Source organism: Chelonoidis abingdonii, chromosome 3, assembly GCF_003597395.2.
Source record: "Chelonoidis abingdonii isolate Lonesome George chromosome 3, CheloAbing_2.0, whole genome shotgun sequence".
Lineage (NCBI taxonomy): Eukaryota > Metazoa > Chordata > Testudines > Testudinidae > Chelonoidis > Chelonoidis abingdonii.
In genome coordinates, this window is record NC_133771.1 from 147,500,797 (window position 1) to 147,525,872 (window position 25,076).

A 25,076-nucleotide genomic window follows, 5' to 3' on the forward strand; every position below is an offset into this window, starting at 1 on the left:
TCAAAGCCTTGAAATTTTTTCGGTTTGAATGCTCCTTGTAAACATCTGGCGTTGTTAACATTTGTTTCTGTGTTAAAAATTGAAGTCGGCAGCTCTGGCAATAACAGCTGACTTGCTGACGAGCTTGGGGAAAATGGAATACGTGCGCTCCAAGAAACGCTCTTCTCCCCCCAGTGAGCGCTGTGTGAAATGATCTCTTAATTCAGCACCATCCTTATGTCCTAAATGGCTCTCTGCACACTGACGTGCAACCACACCAGCAGAGGATTTTGGGTGGGTGGAGGAAAGGAGTGTAGCTGCTGCTTAAAGAAATATGAACTAAGTATTGAAGTACGCGTACACTTAATAGATTTGTAGGAAAAGCAAAATGTAATGGGCCAGACTCACTGGCCCTTTTGTCCTGCCTGAGTTGTGCAAAGGGACAGAATCTCATTGCACCTGCCAGGCTGTGAATTCTCAGCTGGTGTAGGGTTGCCAATCCCCAGTCTATGAGGTGTTGCAGAGAAGGAAATTATGTATCAAGGCAGGGCACAATACAGCTTCATTCTGCCAGTTTACAGCTGGCAAATGCTCCTTTAGGGACCATAGCCAGCTCTTGTAAGTTACAGTAGCCCCCGTCTGTTCTAATTTACGTCTGGCAAGGACAGCTTGAGACTCAGCCTGAGAAACTGGTTTGCACGCTGAGTGGCTCGTTGCACAGGACAGATTTGAACCATGTTAGATAGAACAGACTTACAGAAGTGACCTAAGGTAACATTTTCTAAAGCACCTAAGTGACTTGGGCTCCTAAGTCCCATTTCAAAAGTGACATGGGCATTTAGAAGCCTAAATGTCACTGAAAGACCACGGAATGTGGACTAAGTGCCTAAATCACTTTTGAAAATGGGACTTAAGTGCTTTTGAAAATCTTTACTCTTGGTCTGAAAGAAAAAAGAAGAGAGCTATTGTGTACACACTGGATGTATTTAATTACCTTGATGTTAAACTTTTCAGTTTAGTCTAGAAATTAAATACATTGTTAACAGTTAACACAAGAGGCCCTCAAGGAGCTAATATCTCTAACAGAAACATGAGCTGAAACCTATTAGCCTCTGCATCAAAAAGTTCAAATTCAGGCTTAGTGTAAGCAAGTGCAACTCCACTGAAAGCCAGGAAGCTGTAGCTGTTCTTAACTCCACCCACCGACAAGAACATACAACTGGTGAGAGAAAAATGGAGATAATGGGTGAAGTTTCTCCATAATGGAACTGCACTGACCTCACACAAAGTCTGAATTACGGTCTAAGGCAGTACAGTTCAACCTTTAAGAAAAGCCACTTCATCGCAGAATGACTTCGTAAAGAGCCACCATATCAAAACATTGTGATAACCCAACCAAGTGTTTTATATTCAGAATCTGGGACCCTGTGTGAGAATGCAGGGCTCGTCTGTTGGATCAATACGATGTCTGGTGCTGGAACCCTGCATAGAGCATCAGAGAGATTTTTGCGAAGTCATTCTTAGCTCAGATCAGGTGTGTCCAATCTAGGAGAAGGAGGGGTTGCAGTAACTTTGCAAGCCACAGGGAAGAGCATCTCCTCAGTTCTTTTCCACCTCCTTCTCCCCTGCATGGAAAGGAGGGAAAAGTTTTCCTTTGCTTGGTTCTCTACTGGCAGAGAGTGGTCTCCTCTGTTTTCCTGACTCCCCTGATCCCAGCCTCTACTGGATGTTGCAAGGGGAAGGGCCTTTCTCCCCACCACCTGCCTCCCTACTGGCTGCTACTAGGAGTAGGATTACATTGGTCCTTTCCTTCCTTACCCTCCCATACTGAAAATGCATGGCTCCTGCACTATCAGTGAGTTTGATCCGTGCTCCTCATTTTCTCTGGACATTTATAAATCAGCCTGGCAGCAAATTGATAATCCTCAGTCTTCTTGCTATGCCTTGGTCTGTAACTGACCGTGCACCACAGCCACAGATCTTGAGGGCATTTCGTGCACAGCCCCTAAAAGCTGTGTATGCGGATCTAGAGCAGAAGGCAAAAGGATCACTGATCTGGAGAGGTCTCTGAGGTCATTTTTTAAGCAGTTGGAACTGAGGAACCCCATAATCATAATGATGTCCCTTAAAGAAAACAGAGATGGGGGCAGAATTCAGACCAGAATTTCAAACACACTTAAATTTAGCCATGTTCTGATCCAATGCTTCGGTTTAGTCCATTATAAAGACAGGAGATACTTGTAAAATATAAATACTGTTATATTATCGGGAAGCGCTATATATGTACTGGGCCCATTCAAGACACAAATTAGAGAGAGGTACTGCCTTGAAAGGTTTACAATCTAGAGGGTAAACTCACTCAGCTCCTCAGAAGTCTTTCCATTGATTTCCATGGGCTTTGAATCAGGCCTTCAGAAGGCTATGCTGGGAAATCAAGGGGAGGGAATAATTTATGTTTTCTATATGTCTATTGATTATGTATCTAGGGGCCATATCCTCAGCTGATGTAAACTTGTATAGTCAGTCGGCTATTGACTTAAATGGTGCTACATGGATTTATAAGAGATGAGGATCTGTAACTATATATTTACTCTTTTATTATGAATTCACAGATTGTGGGCACAGATGGATTTGAATAAGCTCGGAGGAAGTGGTAATTTGACAAGTTGGGATTCAGAGTATCAGAGGGGTAGCCGTGTTAGTCTATAAGGTGCCACAGGATTCTCTGCTGCTTTTACAGGTCCAGACTAACAGACGTTTTGGAGCGTGAGCTTTCGTGGGTGAATACCCACTTCGTCAGACGCAGGTCTGCGTCTGACGAAGTGGGTATTCACCCACGAAAGCTCACGCTNCCTGCGTCTGACGAAGTGGGTATTCACCCACGAAAGCTCACGCTCCAAAACTTCTGTTAGTCTATAAGGTGCCACAGGATTCTCTGCTGGGATTCAGAGGTCATTCTACACATAAAGAGCAACCTGGAAAGAAGCACTCAGTTTAGAGTGAAAGAAGGAAACCAACAGAATGGTGAGACAAGTACTGGCTGGGTCTGACTTTGGATTCAAACTCTTCCTATGTCCAGAGACATTTGAACCTGGGCTTTTGGTTCAAGCCCATTTATTAAAAAATAAACATAAAGAGGGGCCATTTAAATACCTCATACACAGCCAGAGAAGATGCTGATTTGTGCACAGCAGCATTCTGTATACAGGTATGTTTTTTTATTACTAACATGTAACTTGAACATCAGTTGCTAAGACTTATTTGCTACTATGTTGCTTCCCAGAGAGCAGACTCCCTCTGAAAATGGCCTGTAGTCCTCCACATTTTAATTCAGTGAGGAAAATCACACTGCAGAACAGCAAAGCTAATAAACATTAAACATTTTAGCAAAGGAAATAGGGCCTGATCCAAAGCCTACCAAACTCAATCGGAGTCATTCCAATGAATTCAGAGGGCTTTGGCTCAGGTCATAGAATGTCACTACGAAAAAGATTTGCTTTCCTTTCCCCCGGAATGTTAGCTTTCCAGCCTGAGATCATCCTCACTGTGCTCGCATGTCAGCCTCACACTGTTCCTTAAGTTTCATCAGGTCTTGTACCAGGCTGTGATCTGCTCCGTGGGTTACTTTCATAATGTTATATGCCTTGAGGAGAGACAGGAAAAGGGACAAGTTAGTTCAGCATCTCTTACCTTCAAGTTCACATCTTCAGCTTCACTTTAGGGCAGTGATTCTCAACCTAGGGTATGCAGAGCTACATCAACTCATCTAGATATTGGCCTAGTTTTATGACAAGCTAGATAAAACGCACTAGTGAAGTCAGTGCAAACTAAAATTTCATACAGACGACGACTTGTTTCTACTGCTCTATAAACTATACATTGAAATGTAAGTACAGTATTTATATTCCAATTGATTTATTTTATAATTATGTTGTAAAAATGAGAAAGTAAGCCATTTTTCAGTAACAGTGTGTGATGACACTTCTTAATTTTTATGTCTGATTTTTGTAAGCAAGTAGTTTTTAAGTGAGGTGAAACTTGAGGGTACACAAGACAGATCAGACTCCTGAAAGGGGGTCCAGTAGTGTGGAAAGGTTGAGAGTGACTGCTCTAGGGAACACAAGCTACATGTGGACTTGCCTATGCCACCTACTCTGCTGCTCCCTTTCTATTGTGCTGGTGATTCCCTGCCTTAGAAACTCCTGAAATGCCCCCATCTTAAGTCACAATAAGGCCATTACTTCTCATAAGACACTTCCAGATTCATTCATACTGCTTCTGATGGATACCTGCTCTGGTCTTCAAGTCTGAGAGACCAGATTTCAATCATTCTGCTGTTGGGGAGGAATCTTTTCTTAAACAGTGTTCTGAAACCTTATTTGGAATTGAAATAATATATATTACCTGATGTGATGAAAAAGTAAACAGAACAATAATATTCTATTTCCAGCATTCAGAGGTTGACAAATGAAGGCAAATACCTGCTATCACTATCTTTACATTTACTTCCAATTAGCTATTTTAATTGTGTGTGTAGGGGGAGGGGGAGTTGAATAAAGAACTCTGAAAGCAGTCACAAAGCAAATCACAAAGTGCATAGATTTCTGCTGAGTCTTATGTAGGCTGTGAACTATCACTGGGGCCAGACAGTAAAAAAGGGAAAGTATATCTTTCTAAGTCAAATAGAAACATGGAAACATTTTCGGCCTTGTTACAGGTGCCGAAAGTATCTGAAATAAAATCTGTGCCTTGTCTTATGTTATAGAAATTCAAACCTGGCCATATTTTGCTAAATTCTTGTGTTTACATGTGCCCATTTTCGGGCATAATTATTTTCTCTGCAAAAATATGTCAACTGTTCTAATATGCCAGGTTTTCCTCACTAACTTGCCACTTCTGGTGAGAAGGTCAAAAAAACATTTAAACAAAGGTATTAAAATACACAGAAAAGAAATATAAAAACTACCAGAGTAAAAACCAGCCCTCATCTGACAGAGGCATGCAAAAGGGTAAGTGTGGTTAATGGCCACCCATGTGATATAGGAGTCATCCTGGCCGTGCAGAGTAGAATGGCTCAGTGAGGGATTTTTCTACCTTGAAAAGTAGCAGTGTGGTCTCATAGGTAGCAAATGCTGTAGACTGCAGCGTCCATGCTAGCTGGCTGGAGACCTGGGCATGCCTAGGTCTCAGGGCTCATGCTAGGTAGCCAGGCACCTGGGCACGCCTGTGTTAAAAAATAATCTTTAATAATATAACTTCCCTTGAAATTATGTCACTACTTGAGATGAGCAAATTTTTCAGACGAATAGTTTATTTGCCACAAAATGCAGTTTTGGTTGATCCAAAACTATTTGTGAATTTGCCAGTTTCAGTCTGAAAAAAAAATCAGGCTAAATTCACAATATAAAGAGGGAGAGAAAGATGGAGTGCCTACCATCTAACCAACAGTCAGGCTCTCAGCTGGGATGTGGGAGATCTGGCTTCCAATGCCCCCTCTAGAGCAGGAATGTGAACCCAGGTCTCCCCTCGCCCCATTGAGTGCCCCAACCACCAGGTTTGTATGCTATTCTGGGATAGCGCACTCTCAGTGTGTCCTTTTGAAACGGTTCCTCTCTGTATAACATACCCCAGCAATCATTGGGAACATGATGGTCTCTAAAGTGGGGTGGTTAGGCTACCTACCGGGAAAGCGAGAAACCTAGATTCCAATCCCTGCTCCAGTGTGGAGATTCAAACCTATATCTCCCATTCCCGTGGTGAGTTCCTAATGATGGTGCTAAGCATTACAACATGGGCAGTGCCTCCTGGCCTTTTATGAATTTAGCCCTTTAAAAATGCCTGGAAAGAAAACATTTTGGGTCAAATGACCTGTTTCACTTAATCCAAAATGGACTTTTTCAATTTGCAATTTTCTGTTTGGAATTTTCAGTTTTGCTTCAACCCAAGCCACCTTTCTTCCTCCTTGATTTGAAACTGCCAGCGAACTAAAAAAACCAGTCATTCACCCAACACTAGTACCACTAATGAACATAACACTTCTCTTCCCTCCCAGACACCTCACCATTATAATGGCAAATATTGCATCTGATCTCTCTCATTTTGTCTTTCCAGGGTGAACATCACCTTACTGCAGACAGCCTCAATTAAACCCTGCATTACGGGTCCTATCCTGGTTCCATTAAAATTAATGGCAAATTTATCCATGACATCTTAAACCATAACCCTGGACCCACTGGAGCATTTAAGGGTGCTGAGAGCCTTGTGCAGGCCTGCTATCCTGGGGTGATTTTTACTCAGTGTAAAACATTTTCTACCAAGCTGAAGCTCAGACAAGCTAATGCAGTTCCTTCTTTCAGAACACTAGCCTGTTCTCCTAAGCTTCCCAGACTTCCCACAGTAAGTAACAGAGCTGAGGCTGGATCTTGTGGTCTCCCTCTCGGTTTAAGGAATAAATCTAATTATGAAGAACTACAGTAATCGTACTGCTGCAACACAGGGCATGGTGTCATCAGCCACACAGTTTCTCCCTCAAGAATATAAAAACCCATTAGATGATTGGTATGAATGTGCCTCTGTGAATGCAAATGAAAGCACAGCACATCCATTTGTGTCCGATTTTCACTGGATTGGATGAGGTGCCGAACATCAAAGATGCATGTATCCGTATGCAAATATATTGATGCATCACTCCATCATGATGAAAGAAGAAAGCAGACTGCATTGCACGGATGTGGTACAATGTGAAGGCCAGTGTACTGGAGAAATTATTTTTGTTTTGCCTGTGTCTCTTCATTAAAACAAATGCTTGTTACACAGGGTAAAGGAAGAACAAATGCCTTTAGATTTTCAGCCTCATTTTACAATAATCACAGCTACTGTTACTAACACAGAATGGAAGCAGGGTCTAAAACAAAAAGGGGGATTTCTCAGGTGTTGCATGGCAACTGGGGTGAGAGGATTTAGCCCGCTCTCTGTTCCACTTATCAAAGGATAATAAAGGTGCTGGGTTATGCTAGGAAAGGACACAGCTCAGCATCTGGATAATGTGTCATCATAGTGTAAGTAAAAATTTCTTATTTGCATGTTTATAAACATCATGCCACTACCTCAGCTCCTGAGGTTATAGTGATGAAATTGATCCTGCTCATTTATAGTGATGGGCACATGAGAGCGGAGGGCCAGGTTAGTGCTGTAACAGGGGACTCGTGAGCAAAACATCCAGGCAGTGAGGACTCTGCATTGAATAGAATGGCCTGAATAGAATGCCGAGGGCAGGACCAGATACACATTGAGAGTCTGGTCACTGAGCTGCACCTCCTCCAGAAGAGATCCACAGTTCACAGGGAAGCCAACCATATAGTGTTGCCTGTTAGTAGGATGCCATGTGCTCTGTCCTCCAGGGTAAGTGAGCTGGGTGGAACCCCAGCCTTTCTTCCAGGCCTTCTAAGGGGTGATAACTGCCCAACAGGCCCCAGAAACAAGTAGTTCCTGTGCTCGGATAAATGCAGAGACTGAATTTTGCCCAGCCATTCACTGCTCCAACCTACCTTGTGCAGCCAGTCAAAGGCCACATGCTATCTGGCCTCAAGTGTCACAAAACCATGGAACGACGGGGCGGTGGCCATTATCCAAGCCTCTCAGACAGAATACAAGCCAAGAAGGAAGTGTGCTGCAGTTCTACAGAACAGCCATGGGATGGGAGGTGAATTCCAGCCTCCTGCTCCACTTAGTTTCTCAAACAAAGCCCAGCTCTGCACAGGCTTTGAATGGTGAGGAATCACCTTCCTGAACTGTGATAGGTGATTACTATTTAAATCAGTTTTCAATGCTTTGGTCAACCAGTGCCCTAGAAGTTAATCATACCTCTCTCCTTGACACAGGTTTCCCATGTGCTCTAGGCACGCACTTCTGCCATTGCCCTAATATGACAGTGCTGCTCCTTCAGGTATCTTTCCTCCTGATAGCTCACTAGTGCACTTCCATTATTGCCAATTTATTAGAACCATTCCTGGCTCCTCAAAGTCAATCTGCGGCTCAGCTACAGCTATTTGCTGGCGAAGGTGTCACTGAACTATAAACTTACTCTCCCTTGTTGATTTTTTTTTCAAACTTTTTAGTAAGGCAAAGTTATAATAAAACATTAATATACTACATCATACATTACCAGTTCAGGATCAGGTTAATATTCAAAGAACCTGGCTAAAGATTCTGGCTTGACAGCTGTGCAGTCCTCCTCTTTTGAGTATGCTAGGCAGCGTGACCAAATTTCTAAATCCCTATCCTCCTTTTGGCAGGTCTCTTGTGCACATACTTCGTGTGAAAGCTTTTCCACTACAAGGACAGTCTATATTTTACTGTACCACAATTCCATAGTGAGGTCACATTTTTCCAAATCACGAGCAGTACAAGGTCTAGCTATTAACAATAAAAAAAATTAATTTGCCTTTCTTAAAATGAGCCAGTTTCAGATTCTATTCCAGAAGTACAGTATTGCCTCCCTGTAATATGGCCATTTCCTACTGGAGGATCTAATGTATTCTTACGGCCAGAAATTCACTATGGTGTAGAGGGCCATAGCAAGGTCCTTTGCATCATTTAACCCCCAATTTGGAGCTGCAGAGACAAGAGATGAATGGTGCAGGGGGAGTTGGTAGTGGCCTGACATAAGCTGACATGGAAGGCGGCAATAGGGGAAGCCAAGGGGAAGGGATATGAAATTTGTGTATTCAGGGGTCTTAATACACTGCACACATGATGCAGAGGGGGTTGTCAACCCACAAGCTGGAGTAGTGGCCGTGGAAATCAGATTACATGGGATTTACATGAGTGATGTGAATCTCACTCAGATCCCAATTTCTTCTGCCTATCCCAAATCCTTCTCCTGAACACTAACGCTGAAATCAGTCTGGCTACCGTTCCAGTGGTGGAATGCACTAAATAAAGGACTACAATATAGCAGTTCCTGAACACAGGGAGGGATTCTAACACATCTAATTGCAAAGGGCCAAATCTAGCCCCAGTATAACTCTATGGCTTTATGTGAGTTACACCAGGGATGGATTTAGCATAAGAAGCCACATTCTACTCTGATTTACATGGGTGTTGTCCCATGCAGTCAGTCTAAAAGAGGGTCAGAACTTGCCTCAAACTAAGAGCAGGATGTGACCTGCCCTTATGATGCTGCACAAGGAAACAAGGTGGCACAAGGTAGCCCTGTTAGTCCCCTTCACAGGCTACCTATGTTACCGATCTCTCTGCCATTCTCGCTCCCCAGCCCACCTCATTCTGTGTAGCTTGTGCTCCTTTGTTTCAGCAACAATCATCTGAATCTATGACATTTTCTATTGAGTGAAGAATCTCTTAGGAATCATTTATCATTTAAGAGTACAACGAGCACTGGAGGGAAAGGAGTCTGAGCTCAATGTAAATGATTATACAGCACAGAAGGTGATGATTTGGGGGCAGACAGGCATGAGGATCACTTCTTTTAATTTGCTAACTTACACACTTGGGGAAAATATAATGCCCAGATACCTACATGGGACTCGCATTCACTTCAATGGGAGCTGTGCATATGCATCCAAAAGCCATGACTCTGGCTGTGTATGCTAGGGATCTGGGAATGCTGAATAGGCTTTGTTTCTCTGAGAATGGCTGTCCTTGCCCCTGGTCTGAGGAGTCATAACCTTAGCGATATATGGCTTAGGCTGATTAAAAGGCTTTACATTTTCCAATATTCCACAGAGCCCTGAGGTGCAAATCTTCTTTAGGCCCAAGTCTCCTCCCACTTACATAATGCGTCTCCACTGACTTCAGCAGAGTTACTCCAGATTTACACTAATGTAAGTGAGAGAAGACTCGGGCCCTCTGTGTACAGCATCAGCTATTTCTGCTTGCTTGGCTACACGGTAGCAGCTTCTGGGTAGCGCCAGGTCTCACATGAACACAAGTCCCACAAAGAACATGATGAGAGTGAGTGCAAAATGAAACTGCTGCTTCAGCTTGCCTTGTAGCAAAGCATACCAATTAGGTGCTGTGTGGCGCTTGTGTTTTGTGATACAATGTGAACAGAAAGCCTCGTCTGGCATCAGTGCTGAGCCTCGCTCTAGCCTAGCAGCAAAAAGACAAGAGGATGGAGCAGATGGCTTTCTGAGGCAATGAGCAGAGGAAAAAAAGAGAGGGTGTCAGATACTGGAGATGGGGCGAGAGACTGGGGTAGAGCCTCACTGTGTGTAGCTCCTTCAGGCCTGACTCTGAATGGGCAACATCAATAATACAAAGTAGTAGCCAGGAGGCGTTGAAGCAGCAAGTCTTATTGGGGACTTGGGATAGGAAATGACTTATAACCTAATGTCCCAAAAGCTGCTGTGGAGCAGAGATACAAATTGCCTGTGTGTTTTCTTCAATAATTTTAAAATGGTAATAACAGTAATATAATAGCAGGGCAGATCAGAGCGTGGGGTGGAAGGAAGAGAATATAAACTCAGTTCAGGCACAACTGGGACGACTTAAACCTGGAATATAACTAGATAGGAAGCATCTGCCAAAACAGATCCTAGTGAGAGAAAGAACTGGAATGATAAAAACCAGCAGGGATTAACAGAAGCTGCTCACTGATTTGAAGTGGGCTTGTAAGAAAACTTAAGTGTTATAACAAATTGAGCTCCGATCTCAACTCACAGAGCCCCAAACCTGTGGAAATCGGGGGAGGGGCTTCTGCTTGGGAACAGGGAGGGTGGGGAATGCAGCGCAACTATTGTTATTCTCCTCCCACAGTTCCCATTGGAATTGCACCCACTTTTCCTTCCCTGGAGGAGGAGGAGGAGAGAATCTGACCATTTAGCGTCACCAGTTTCTCCTTTTTTACCCTTCACATCCACTCTGACAAGGAACAACTCAGGGCATAATCAGAAATAAGAAGAAGGAGGAAGAACAGTGTAAGGCACTGAAATATTTTTACCCTTCTCCGATTTAATAGTTGTTTTCCATTCAAGGTTAGGGGGTGATTAATAGTACTGTGTGCTACTGACTAGTAATTAAAAATGACTGATATTAAAGGAAGCCTGCACTTGAAACACGAAGCAACCATGACCCATCATCACATTCTCCAGTTATTACTTGGGGAGCTAGCACTGAGAGAAAGACTGGGGAATCGTATTCAGAAGAGTAAGGTACAATCAGAGCTGGAAGGGGAGGAATATATGGAGGATTCATGGAGAATATGAGAGGGGAGGAATACAATAGGCAACACTGACCTGCTTCAAAGTCTCCAGTGCTTGAGGAAACATGTCTTGAGTATACTGCAATTTGCCCACTCTCATCATCTGGACAGCCCTCAAGGGATGAAAGCTGGAATAATACAGTCTGTGGAGAAGAGGAGGAAAAATATAGTGTCACTCGCTCAGCTCTCACCTTCACAGTCTCTGCCTTGGTGGAGAGCTATTAGGGTGGGACTGCAAAATCATTGTGAATTTTAATAAAGTACTCAGAGAAAATTAGCTGCACTACTGAGAAGCATGAAATACTGAGGGGAATTTAACAAATTATTATTCTCTGTCTCTGTGGAATGCCTTTTACATTATCCTGTTAGAAAGTGACAGGGGATGGGATTATCTCATACACTTCTGTTGGATAATACAATCGCATTTACAGTACGTGGTGTGCAAAAAAAGAGAGAGAGAGAGACTTTCAGTCTCAATACCACCAAAGTAATTTCATTTTCAAAGGGAAGTTTCAACACGGAGCCCAACCCTGGATTCCTCATTCAAGGCAAGTCCACAGGAGAGGAAATGCATGGGAACCTTATGACAAAAAACAGTGTGTGCGCTGATTTTGAGAGCTTCCTGTGGAGTTCCCTACCCATAAAACAGTTGGAGAGAATATATTCCAGGAAGCTTTTTGTCAAAGCCCTGGGCATTTTCTGGACAAGGTATCAAGAGCAGGTGGGATGTATTTGCTCTGTCACAAATGCTCTCACTTGTCTCAGTTTTACACAAGGTCAACTCTCCATTTCACTCCTGACTTTAGACAGATGAAAGCAGAATCGTGATTCATGCCCTCTTGTGTTTAGAACTAGGAATACCACGTAATGCTATGGTATCACTAATTATCTTCAGTATACCGTGGAAATGTCAGTATTGTATGGCAACCATTCTGCATTTCCAAAATCACAGAGCATATCTTTATTAATCATGTACATTGAAGATTAAGGACCAAACCATATGATTCAGCAAGGATAAGCGTCACATTTGATCAATATGAATAATCCATTTTCTCCATTACACCTATAATGAACTCTTAAAGGTTTTTTCTAAGTATAATCATTGGAAGAAGCACTGACTATACAATCCCTAGAAAGAGACATGTCCTCTTTTACAATTCAATAGGAACATTTTCAGAATGGTGGACTAGATTCTCCTTTCACTTACCCTGTCCTTACTTATGGGATTCCACTGACTTCAGCAGATTTACTTCTGATTTACAACATTGTAGGTGAGAGGAGAATTAAGCCCAGTGTCTGGGGGAATTAAAAATAAATAACCTGATAACAAATTAAATGATTTGAACAAGTTGGATGTGCAGGAAATGCACAGAAAATCCATATGAAAGGGGGATGAATTCCCCCTTTCACTCTATGCTGAAAATGCAACCCTGACTAAATATAGGCAACTATTTCAATAGCAATGAAGTAGAAGGTTCCCTCATTACAAATTCCAAATAAAGTATGGAAATGTAAACATCATGTAAAGTGTTTTCACAACGAAAGTTTCTATTGATTCCAAAAAGCTGCAGTGAAGATATACAAAGATGCATAGGTAACATATTTCTGACACACGCACAGTATGGATGAGACCCAACAACAACAGCCTCTTCACCCAGAAAGCCCCCCTTCAAGCACAAAAAGCCAACTCATTCTTAAAATGGCCAAAAAAAAAAATTATTCCATGCCTTCAAAATCTCCATCCCTTGTAGTTACAAAGGATTGTGGGGCTGCATTAGATTGTAAGATGATTTGTTTGGCCTTTTCTCTGACCAAAAGGAACTGAGAACCATTGACCAGAGTAAAGAAAAAAATAAGCAATAGCGGTGTCAGTAGCTCATAAACATGGCAGTCCAAGTTTTCAAGAATCCATGGCTCCGAACAGACAATTGCTTTGAACACTTGAAAATAACCAGTAGGTTTATTTTTAGTTTTCAGTTTTGGTTGTTACATCTATTGTCATGGGGACATCCACACCCAGTTACACTGGCGGATAAATGTCATAGAAGCTGAGTAGGCCAGATTCCGGTGTGGTTACAGAGGAGCAACAGTAACTTCAATAAAGATGACTTAACGGGTAGACATGATTAGCTGGCAATCATTTACAATATCTCAGTAAAACCTTCTAATATCTATATAAATGGTACATATCTGATTGTATGCCCCTATCCTGTATGTCAATATGACTGCTACACTCGGGGATGGGGTAAAATGGGGCCCAGCTGGGCCACCTCTCCCTGCAGCACCCCTCTGATCCAGAATTGCGTAGGGAAGAACACCACCCACAGCTCTGGGGTCACTAGGACCCGATGGTGCCCCCCTGCTTCCCCACCATATGGGGAAAAACTGCAGAGAGGAACCAGCCAGAGCAGGGCCCTCCTGACATTCTGAGAACTTTCTACAGTTTTGACTGGACTTCCTGCACCCTGTGCTGATTGCCTGTTTGCTCCAACCGTCTCCCTCCCCTGCCCTCAGTCTCATCTTAGCTTCACTCCACACCTGCCCTGTCTATCCTCTTTCTCCCCTGCCCTGTCTCCTTCCTTTCCATTTTCTTTCCATTTATCTGATCCCCTCCTATCTAAACGTACCTAAAACAAATAAATCATGACACAAACATGACATTTGCTACCATCACACGGTTCACTTTGCTAGTGTGTTCTACCCCTCCGCTCACCCTCTGTCTATCTGTAAACTCTCCAGGACAGGGACTGGCTGCTACTCCGTGTTTGTACTGTGCCTAGCACAATGGGGCCCTATTCTTGGTTGGTCTTTAGGCACAACTGAAATAAACATGAATATAAAATAATAAGAATAGGCTTCTGAGGCCATGATCATCATAGAATATCAGGGTTGGAAGGGACCTCAGGAGGTCATCTAGCCCAACCCCCTGCTCAAAGCAGGACCAATCCCCAGACAGATTTTTGCCCTAGATCCCTAAATGGGCCCCCTCAAGGACTGAACTCTCAACCCTGGGTTTAGCAGGCCAATACTCAAACAACTGAGCTATCCCTCCCCCCTTGCTGAGCCTGTGCAGAGCCCCTCTGCCTTCAGCGGGACCGTGTGTGGGCACAGCCTTTTGCCCATGCACTATTGGGGCTCTAGCTGTAAGCTTCTCAAGGCCAGAGCTGTCTCTTTCTTTGTGTCTGTGCAATGTCAAGAACGGTGGGGCCCCAATCTTGAATAATAACAACTGATGTCAGTGGAGCTAGACCAGATTTCCTAAGGTATATATCAGACAGAATCTGTCCTTGTATCTAAATGGATATTTGTGTCCAGTTCTTAAGATAACTGGAATCCATGAAGATTTAGGATTATGGTATATATGATACTAGACAAAGCAGAAGGCAATTAAACAATATGTCAGGCACACAACCAAGAACACTTCCAGCCATAAACTAACGCAAGTGGAAATTTAAGAGGTGGTGGTAGAGGAAGCGAGCGTGAGTACATAAATATTTACAAAACTGTTTTAGTGTGCTGATTTATGTGCTGATCTTATGCATGTGTTTAGTTACATTTTGCAAGCCTAAGTGCTGACATTTGAGATAGCTACTTATCATTTTTCTGGAATAAATCTGTTGCACTATTGGAACATCTTTTGTGTAGGCATATCCTTTGGGCAAGCTTACAAAAGGAATCTGTGCAACGTGCAGCTCTTCTGGGAGAAACGTGAACAGGCAAAATACTGTTGGCTTCTTCAGGCATCCTCATGCCTGTGCACTATCAAAAAACTAGTGCATGGAAAGGACTAAGAAGATGTCTCAGGTATTTGTGAACCAATATATTATCCCCAACAGTTGCTCTGATCAAAACGAGTGGTTAAAATTAAGACTCAGGAACAGATTCACCAGCCAGGGTATTGATATCTAAAGATCACCACTAAGAGGCTAAAGACAATTACACAGAAACACATACTTTAAAGAGCACTAAGGCTCAAAGGATCTTAGAGCCTCAATCTAGGAAGGATTTTCATGGATTTATCTGGGCCTAAGGTATAGTAACAGCAGAGAAACTTACTGAGAGCTGAAATAAAGGCCCAGCATTAAATCGAGTCCACCTTTCTGGCCTTTCTGACAGTGTAAAGGAAGGTTAACCCCATACTACAAGCAATAGGTAAGGCAAGACTGTAAATGAAGAGGGTTGGGGACACTGAGAGGATGTAAGGATCCGTGGGACGAGAACCCTGGTCTGTGGAGCCTGATGGCTAGCATTCCCAGTTTGTCACTTGAAGGGCAGGCTGAGTCACACCCAGGGAACACTGTAGAGAGTAGGCACTGTGGGAACTACCTCAGTAGTTCTCAACCTATTTACCATTGTGGGCTGCATATGCAGCTCTCTATGTGTTTCGTGGACTGCATCCACACAATATATATGTATACTACCTGTATGGCCCTGAGGATGTCACATAGGCCGCAGCTGTGTGCTGATTGGGCCACAAGTGGCTGTGGGTTGAGAACCACTGAGTGATGGTACTCTGCAACCCTCAAGTGCACTATTTAACCCTGGATGGTACCCCAAGAAGTGGTCTGGACAACTATACAGACTTCTGGCCTGCTGCAACTCCAGACGGCACCTTGTTTTCTGATCTCTGAGCTTCAATCCTATCATGACCCTGACTCTTGCTTTCTGATTCCAGCCTGGTACAGTACTACCTCTGATCTCCAAACCTGGCCTGACTGTGACCCTGACTCTTCCTTATTGAATCTGGCTCTAGTGATTCCTCAACTCCTGCTCATGGATTACCATTTTGTGACCATCCTTGACATATGGACACCAGCCCAGCTGGGACTGTTAGGCAAGACTGCCTATGCCCCAGTCTCTTACAGAGGAAGACTTTTCACCTACAGCTGGTGAAAGCCAGCATGGCTTCATTGAAGTCAATGGAACTATGACAATTTACACCTGCTAAATATATGGCCCGTATTCTAAAAAATGAGATTTAATTATCTTTGCTTCCATAGCTACCAACTACTTTGAAATAGTCAACCTCTTTTCCAGTTCAGCCATGATTTTTGCCTGGATGATCTCCTGCAACAATCGTTAACTGTATGCTTTGTGGAGAAGTATTTCCTTTGCTTTGTTCCAAATATATCCGCTGTTAATTTCTTTGAGGGGCCCCTTGGTGTCCTCATATTATAGGACACCATAAAATAAAAAAGCAAGGACTGATTTGTTTTAGCTATGGACTTCATTTTCTTTAATACTGTACCACAATCAAATCCACTCAATTCTTCCCCTTTCCTGGCTAAATAACCAGAGCTTTTGCATTCTCTTGCAAGTTTAGCTAGCGCTTGGTATTAAAAAAGAGGGCATCTATACCCACTATCATTTCTCATGCTTTACAATTTAAAATAGATTAATAGATTTGCACCATTTTCTGTAATTCAATTTGCAGGGCTCACATTTGCATCTCTGTCTTCAGTCTGATGTGATTTCAAACTCACAGGATTTATAAACCCTGAAATGAGGGTTTATAATGGAAATGTTAAAAGACCTTTTAATTCAGTGACACTAGGGGTACTACACATGGTTTTAATTTGTTCTCTAACATCTCTTGGTGTAAGTTAAGTAAATACAACAGCATAGGAGACATGAAGCAGTTTTAGGATCTCTAGCAATAGAGAGAGAATTAAGAATGAACTACCAGGCTACAGGAAATATGATGAACAGAATGCAGAGGTGCCAGCATCAGCCTTTTGAAGGAAACGTATTATCTAAAGCTGGTGGAATTCATTGCAATAAATTATCCAACGAGTTTGACCTAATTTTCTGTTTTGACTCGATCTTGATTTCTTTGACTATACTCATTATTCATATCATTTCAACAAAACAGTTCACCAAATTTCAACATATGGGTTGTTTGTAAACTGTTTTCAACTATTTTCTTTTTGTTATACAATGTGTGATTGGTCACCTAAGTCACATATTTGTTCTGCTCCTTGATTGGACGGCTGAAATTTTTTAAACAAGAGAATTATGGGAAACATTTTCAGCATAAATTTAAGGAGAAATAACAATTTGTGTTAAAATACATGAAATGTGCGATTTCTATTATCATGTCCAGAAATGAATCAGTGGTTGTGTGAATATTCAAACAAATAATTCTATGACCCCAACAATAAAAGTAGTCTGAACTATATTCAGTCATAGATTCGAAGGCCAAAAGGGACCATGATCATGCAGTCCTCCTACACAACACAGGCCATAGAATTTCACCTGGTAATTCCTGCTTCAAGACCAGTAATTTGAAGCTGAAGTAGAACATAAGTGAAATAGTCTTAACTCACTTTTTTATATAATTCAATCAACCAGTTCTAGTGCTTTTAACATAATTTAACCAGCCCCATGCAAGAGCATTGCCCGGCAGCTAGTGTAGAAATGGCACTGGCATGGAGTGTAGAGATAGTCTCTCTACCAGTCTATTGACTGGAGAGCTCAGCAAGCGACATCTTCAAAGTTGAAAGAAAAGATGCAGGGAAATATTTTTGAAACAGGACTAAAGCATTTTGCTTTGTACTTTAAATGGTAAGGGCGGAACATAATTCTCAAGGTTCCCCTATAGAAGCCCTCAAAAGCAGTACCGACTAACATACTTATAGTGTCTGTGTTTGGGAAGGTGGGCTCAGGATTATCTCCTTTTTTTAAAGTCTTTTTCTTTCTAACTTTTAAAATTTCATTTTGTTCTTAACAACATCGCATTTATCACTGTGGATCAGGTAAGATTAACTTCTTCAGGACGTGACATTACCCTAACCCTCTATGTGGCAGACCTGTCATTCTGGGGTAGCAGACTGAAACCTTCACCTGGGGGAGAGCTGATATACTCCAGCTGCCCTGAAATGTTTATTGTCCGTTTTATTCCCCTATCACAGTATCTTGCTGAAACAATAAGAACTGCAGTGAACAATCTAATGCAGGCATCACCTTCTTTTTAATCTTTCCCAAGCTTGACCTCTGTAGATTAGGAGTGTGAAAGTGGCCCCTTGGCACCAGGAGTCAGCATTTCCTAGTGCTAATTGCTAGTGTAATGCCTGAGTGACATGCCTAACAGCTCCACCAGCACTCAGAAGGAATGAAAGGGAAAATATCGGAAGATTTTTGCCCTTTAAAATCTCCCACATAATGAAGCAGTGAATGGTGACTTGCTGCTATATTACTGTTACACCTACATTCGGGCCCCACTAGGCTAAGCACTATACAAGTACAGAATGAGAGAGCCCCTGCCCTGAAGAAATGGGAAACTGAGGCACAGAGAAATTAAGTGATTTGTCTCAGGTCACAATAGGAAATCTCTGGCAGAGCCAAGACTTGAACCTAGATCTCCTGACTGAGCCCTAAGCCAATGTTTTAACCGCAAGAACATCCTTTCTGCATGCAGAAGCCCTGAGTCTCATTTAGTCAAAGGCTGTTTTACACAATTCTGGCAGCGCAAAAGGGCTTTAATGGGATTCTAAATGTAATTTACACTTTCTTTACACTGCTATAATGATGTGTACAGCACCATTAGTGGAAATGAAAATCAGGCCCAGAGCATTCAGTTTAGAAACTCTTGTGCCAAATCCTGAACCTCTTTTTGTTCCTTCAATGGGACTTTTGCCTGAGTAGGAAGTTCAGGATTTGGCACTACTAAATTATGGATCAAAATTCCCCTTCATCATATACAGATCTGGCAATGTCCCACTACACCTTGTTTCAGTAATTTAATTAACACAGCCACATAATCAAATGCAGGCCCAAATCAACCGAAGTCACAAGAAACATTAACTACCGATTGAATAAATTATTTTCCTTGGTCCTTTGGTCTTTTTGCTGTGTTCCACATGCTGATCATTTGTATTAGGTTAATCCAATGGATAACATCTGAGGCGCTAGCTCTGCTAAAATGTGAATTATAACTTAACTAAATGGCAAATCAGACACAAGTAATATCTACTGCAATTTTCACTTTCATTCTCCATCCATCTCACTCACCAATTTAAAATCCTAACACTGCAGCTGAGCTGTCCTGCCCTCAAGCTGTCAGTCTACAGTGTCCACTTTGAAAGCTCTGCCTTTTCCTGGCATCAAGCTATCGATTTCAGATCTCAAGAAAAGAAGATGCTGATTCAGAGCTGGCAGTGGGGATTGGTTTTCCAGAGATTGTCATGCACGTCCTACTTGAGCCCTGAGGAGTCCTTACAGCACCCCCACATTCAAATTCCTGTCTTGTGGTTACCATCTTTCTGGCAGAGGTGGGGAGGCTGGGCCTGGTCAGTATCTCTCACTTATTTTGAACAGTGCCAGGCACTCATTTCTTCAGTTGATGAGCACATTGCTTCAGTCCTCTAATAGCCAGAAAAGCAAGAGACCAGGACGGCAAAGTGAATGCATCTCCCACAGGCCAGGAGATTACCACACGGTCGCTAAGTCAGCAATGTAGCAGCCTATTTCATCATATTTGTACCAAAGAGGAGGGGGGGGGAAGGTCAAATGGAAAGCAAAGAGGAGTGGGAGAAAACGGCGGGGGAGGGAGGGGAGTAGGAAAAAGGATCAAGAAAAAGAACAGTAAAGCTAGAGTAAAAGATAATAAAAGAGAGCAGGGGGAGAGGGAGCTAAATTACAAGAGGAAGATGTACACTGGAGACAGCGTAATTTTGTGACAGTGACCTTGGCATTCATTATCTTCCCCGACGGTAAATCAATGAGCAGACACCCATCTTCCACTCTAAGTACGTTACAGTCCCTTGGAGTACAATTAAAAGGCTGACCGTAGGCGCAAGTCATGCAAGCTTGGGACCCTGCAGTATTGTGAGTGAACCATGGACTCGCCTCACCTTTTGCAGCCTGCCCTGACCTTGGCATTTCAGTGATGGCTACCCCCGGCACAACGGGTCACATTCACTGCCATTAAATTTAACAAGACTTTTCCATATAGTTTGTGTTAAAGTTCAGATATCTGGTTACTCAGCAGTGGTCTTGGTTCTAGAGGCCTTTTCAAAAGAAATGCATTTTAGAGGAGAGATAGAAGGTGTGGCAGAGTGCACAGAGGTGACCATGTGGAAACAGGATGTGGAGTCAGGGAGAAGGATACAATAGAGACAAGGAGTGAGACATATTGGTTGGACAGGGCCCACAATGAGTTGGAAATTAGTTTGGTTTTCAGGATACTCTGAGGCCATATTCTCAGCTGATATAAATTGGGATTGTACAGCAACTGGAGCTCTGGCCCTTAATATTGCATAAAATCATACTGAAACAACACTGATGGTGTACATGTATCTTGAGTTTAGAAAGCACATTTTATATTCAATTAAAAACAGCATCAGCACTCACTGTTCTCAATACAAGTGTGAAAAGAGCTGTCTCCTGAATGTGTGCAACAGATCAGCTGGAACAAAGATCTCCTCTAGCAAATGATCTCCTCTAGCAAAGATCTCCTCTAGCAAAAGCACATTTGCTAGATCTCCTCTAGCAAATGATCTCCTCTAGCAAAAGCATATTTTATATTCAATTAAAAACAGCATCAGCACTTGCTGTTCTCAATACAAGTGTGAAAAGAGCTGTCTCCTGAATGTGTGCAACAGACCAGCTGGAACAAAGATCTCCTCTAGCAAATAGTCAGCAACAGTGACAAATTTTGAGTTCAACAATTCTCATACAACAGGGGTAACATTTCATGCTAACCATAACACGGAGGATGCATGTCTAATTTGTGTCATGATGTTAGAAGACTTAGAAAACTCTAGGAAACCCTGACAACTGCAGTCAGGAATCCATTCTGATGACGAGACCAGCGGCCAAACTTCTGGAAGCCACATCTGCTGCATCCACTGCAGCCTGGAGGGCTACCTTTGCCACTAGCTTCCCCTCAACGAGGTCCCTTCCAACTCTGATATTCTGTGATCTAACAGAAACTGAAATTAGGTCCTATCTACTGTGGGAAGATTGTCTGTGGAGTCCACAAGCCTGGACTAAGTATTAAAATCGTATTTCGCTAACAATGCTTGGTAGTTAGCAACATGAAATTTCAGGCCTGTGGAGGAAAAGACCTTCCTCCCCAGTTTCTTAGAGCCTTTGTTTGCCAGGGTGGCCTTTTGGTAGTGCAACCGAGCCCATTCAACAGTTGCCTGTACCACCAGCAAATTGGGGGCAGGATGGAAAATAAGAACTCAGCTCCTTTAGTTTGAACAAAATACCATCTCTTCACCCTTTTGATGTAGGGGCACAGGATGCTGGAGTGTGCCAGATCACTTTAGCCAGTTCTAGTATGGCCTAGAGGGTAGGGCCACCTTACATGGTACCTGCAGTTGCAAGATGTCCAGGAGCTGGTGTTGAGGGGCCTGGAACAACTCTGATGCGATCTGTAGGTCACTGACCACTCTTTATAATGACTCCTAGTACTGGCGATAGTCGTTCAGTGGAGAAGGTGAAGAAGGAGCGACTACTTTATCTGGAGATGATGAAGAGAAACCTGTCAGAAACAGTGGATCTGGTTCCACCTCTTCCTCCTCATACACTGACAGAATCAGCTGGTGAGATGGAGAGGAGAAAGCCACTTCTGGACGCATGCCATAATGATCCCAAAAAGGCCAGAAAGAGGGGTTGATCAGTTGCGGGGGAGCCCACAGAAATCAGCAGCTGTAGTCCGGGGGGGAGGGGTCATACCTGGTGGAATGGCAGGTGTAACCCCTCAACTGTCTATCAGGGCTCAATTGCCTCTGTGGAGATACCAGTGAAACCATCTCCTTTGATTCCTCTGAATCAGAGAACTTCTCCATCAGTAGCAGCAGTGCCATAAGTACCGCAGTGGTCCTGCTGGATGTTGGAGGTGAGATGGTTCCTGGGACAGTGATGTAGACTCCTCCTCCGGAGAAAGAACATCCCTCAGGAGGGCTGAGCCAGAAAGAAGTGGAGACTGTGGTTAAGGGAGGAATATATTCTCCAATATTCTGATAGTCTTGGTATGCCCTGCTGTCTGAGGGTTTCCCATAGTTAAGTCTGATGGATCCAACACATCTGCAATGATTGGTCTTTAGATGGATGAGGTGGCACTGACTATGGGTCTGAACCAGCACTTGCAGATGGAACCAGTGAATGTCTGTCTTCGTGCTTCGGCACCAAGGTGACCGACGGAACCGACAGATCTTTCTTTTTATGCATCTTGCTCTCCAATCAGGGGGTCGTCATTAGAGCCGGTTCCTTAGGTTCTGTTTGTGACATCTCACCCAACCTGAACTGACTTAGGGAGGAAGAGCATTTCTTAAGGACAGTCCTCAATGGGGATCTGTCCTTGCACCCATGAGAATGCCCTTTACTGTCATGACTCCACTGCAAAGCACATGCTCAGAGGGGCACTGCTAGGTAGTTGAGGCTGATGTACAGGGGGTCTCCCTGGCCTGGATCACAGAGAGGCCTCATAGCCTGCTCCACCAGGTGCTTCTGTAGGTGAAGCTCCCAGGCTTCTCAAGTTGTGGGTGGGAAGGAGTGACAGATACTGCACTTTGCAGAGATATGTGCCTCACCTAGACAGTACTGGCAGTGTTGATATTCGTCACTGATGGAGAAGGATCAAGGGCAGGAGATGCAGTTCTTGAATCCCAGAGCCAGGGAGGGGTTCCCCAACTGGGGAGAAAGAAATACTCTATACTATACTGTACACTTTTAAACTACTAATCGGAGAATATACTTATTTACAAATGTTTTCTTTATAGTTAATGCAACAACATGAAGGAGGACACAATTCCAATTCAGGCCCTGTAGTGGTAAGATGGCACAAGAGAGGCATCAACCAGCACTGCCTGTTATACCCTTGGTTGAGCGTATGAGGAGAGCTACTGCACGTGTGCAGGCCAATGGATACTGCTTTGAAAAATTTCCAGATTCAGGTGCATGGCACACATGCCTACACGTGTGGGAAAAAAAAAGGGACCATCACTCAAAGAAGAAGAAGAGTATCTGAATTATGACCCAGTATAACATTACAGTATAAATGCAGGTAAACAGATTACAGAACCTTGAAGGAAATGACAGTTTTTTAGCTGCTGGTGGAAGAGGTTGAAATCTCAAGCTTAGAAGGTGATATTATAAAATGAGGAAGCATAGTATTGTTTTCAAAGAAAACATAATCCACACCTCTGTTTTCTACATGGGGAAATAGGTGACATCTGCCCATGCACTAATCTTTAAATAACCCTCCCCCATTTCTCCTCCACAATAATGGGCCTTATCCTCAATTAGTGTCAATCAACACTGAGGTCAATAGAATTATGTTGATTTACACTAGCTAAGTATTCTGGTGTCATACATAACATTATTTTATTTCTTGTCACAAGGTCAACTCTTGCCTTCACTCCAATTCAGTGCTGTCAGCTTCAATTGCCGGATTCTCCACTTCTCCAACAAGCATTTTCTCCCTTTTATCACACCTCCCCTTATGAGTAGGAAAAGCTACCAGTCAAAAATCCATAAAACTGCAACTTTATCCTCCTTTGTGACCCTCCTCAAAACTCACTCTTCTATCATGCAGACAGGAAATTGCAGCCTGCTAATGGTTAGGCAGGAGGCGAGCTGTGATTACTGCCCCTGACTGGCTAAGAATTGGGCACCATCCCCGCCCATCTCCATCCCACACCTCACTCTGCCTTCTTGTTTTATCTACCTTTGTTGTTTGTTTTTCACACTGTAAGCTCACTGAGGCATGGTCTGTCATTTGCTATATGTTTGTACAGTGCATAGCCCAATGGGGCCCAACCTGATTTGCCTGTGGGCTCTTCCACTGTACAAATGTTAAATGATAATTTTTAAATATGAGATTTAAACATTAACTATGAGTTTTGCAAGGGAACGGGATTTTGGGATTCCATGCAGGGAATAACAGCAAGTGCCAGATTCTGTGAGGTGCTGGACAACCCTCACCATTGACATCAGTGTGAATTAAAGGGTGTTCAGCACCTCACAGGTCTGTGCCCCAGCTATGCATTGTTCCAATGATTTTGTTATGGACTTCCACAATTCAAACTCAACAATGCAGCAGCAAATTGATTGAAAGGATATGAAAATTACTAATATGCTTTTATAGTGTGCACTCACCACTAGAGTGCCCCCTCATGTCAGCACGCAGCATTGCTGTGATTCTTCCTCTCTAGCACCTCCTTGTTGTATTCTAGTTCTGCAATGGTCTGCTACCTTCATTGCCTGGTCCAGTGGCTCTCAACCTTTCCAGACGACTGTACCCCTTTCAGGAGTCTGGTTTGTCTTGCATACCCCAAGTTTCACCTCACTGAAACTTAAACTACTTGCTTACAAAGTCAAACATAAAAATACAAAAGTGTCACAGCACGTTTCCTGAAAAATAGCTTACTTTCTCATTTTTAACAAATAATTATAAAATAAAATCAATTGGAATATAAATACCGTACTTATATTTCAGTGTATAATATATAAAGCAGTACAAACAAATCATTGCCTGCACGAAATTTTAGTTGGTACTGACTTTGCTAGGGCTTTTTATGTAGCCTCTTGTAAAACTAGGCAAATATCTAGATGAACTGATGTACCCCCTGGAAGACTTGTGCATACCCCAGGGTCACATTAATCCCTGGTTGAGAACCACTGGCCTAGTCTTCCGGCAGGTCAGCTCTCAGTCCAGTCCCCTTCTGGGGTTAACAGAAAACAAATTAAAACTCAAAATTGCCACCTGGGCACTGAAGTCCACGATATAAATACTGATTCTTCATGGAGAACCAAGGCCACTTTGGTTAGGGCAGTGTGACGAAGTGGGACTGTTCTTAATGTTTCCTCTGAATACTGTAGGGGTGCCTCAGTTTCCCCCATGTATTTCTTAATTCTCAAGGTGGTG

The 25,076-nt window shown here is 43.0% G+C and overlaps 1 protein-coding gene across 4 annotated transcripts in view; it reads right to left on the bottom strand.

The window, feature by feature from the left end:
• Positions 1–3,175: 3,175 nt before the first annotated feature.
• Positions 3,176–25,076, bottom strand: part of SMYD3 (SET and MYND domain containing 3) — a 701,794-nt gene continuing 679,893 nt past the window's right edge. For all 4 annotated transcript variants that reach the window (XM_032801055.2, XM_032801054.2, XM_075064202.1 and 1 more), the window contains 2 exons: positions 11,235–11,343; positions 3,176–3,622 (listed from right to left, as the gene is read on the bottom strand). In XM_032801055.2, coding sequence (XP_032656946.1) covers positions 3,521–3,622; positions 11,235–11,343 — 211 coding nt within the window. In that variant the 3' untranslated portion in view covers positions 3,176–3,520. The remainder of the gene's footprint in view (positions 3,623–11,234; positions 11,344–25,076) is intronic.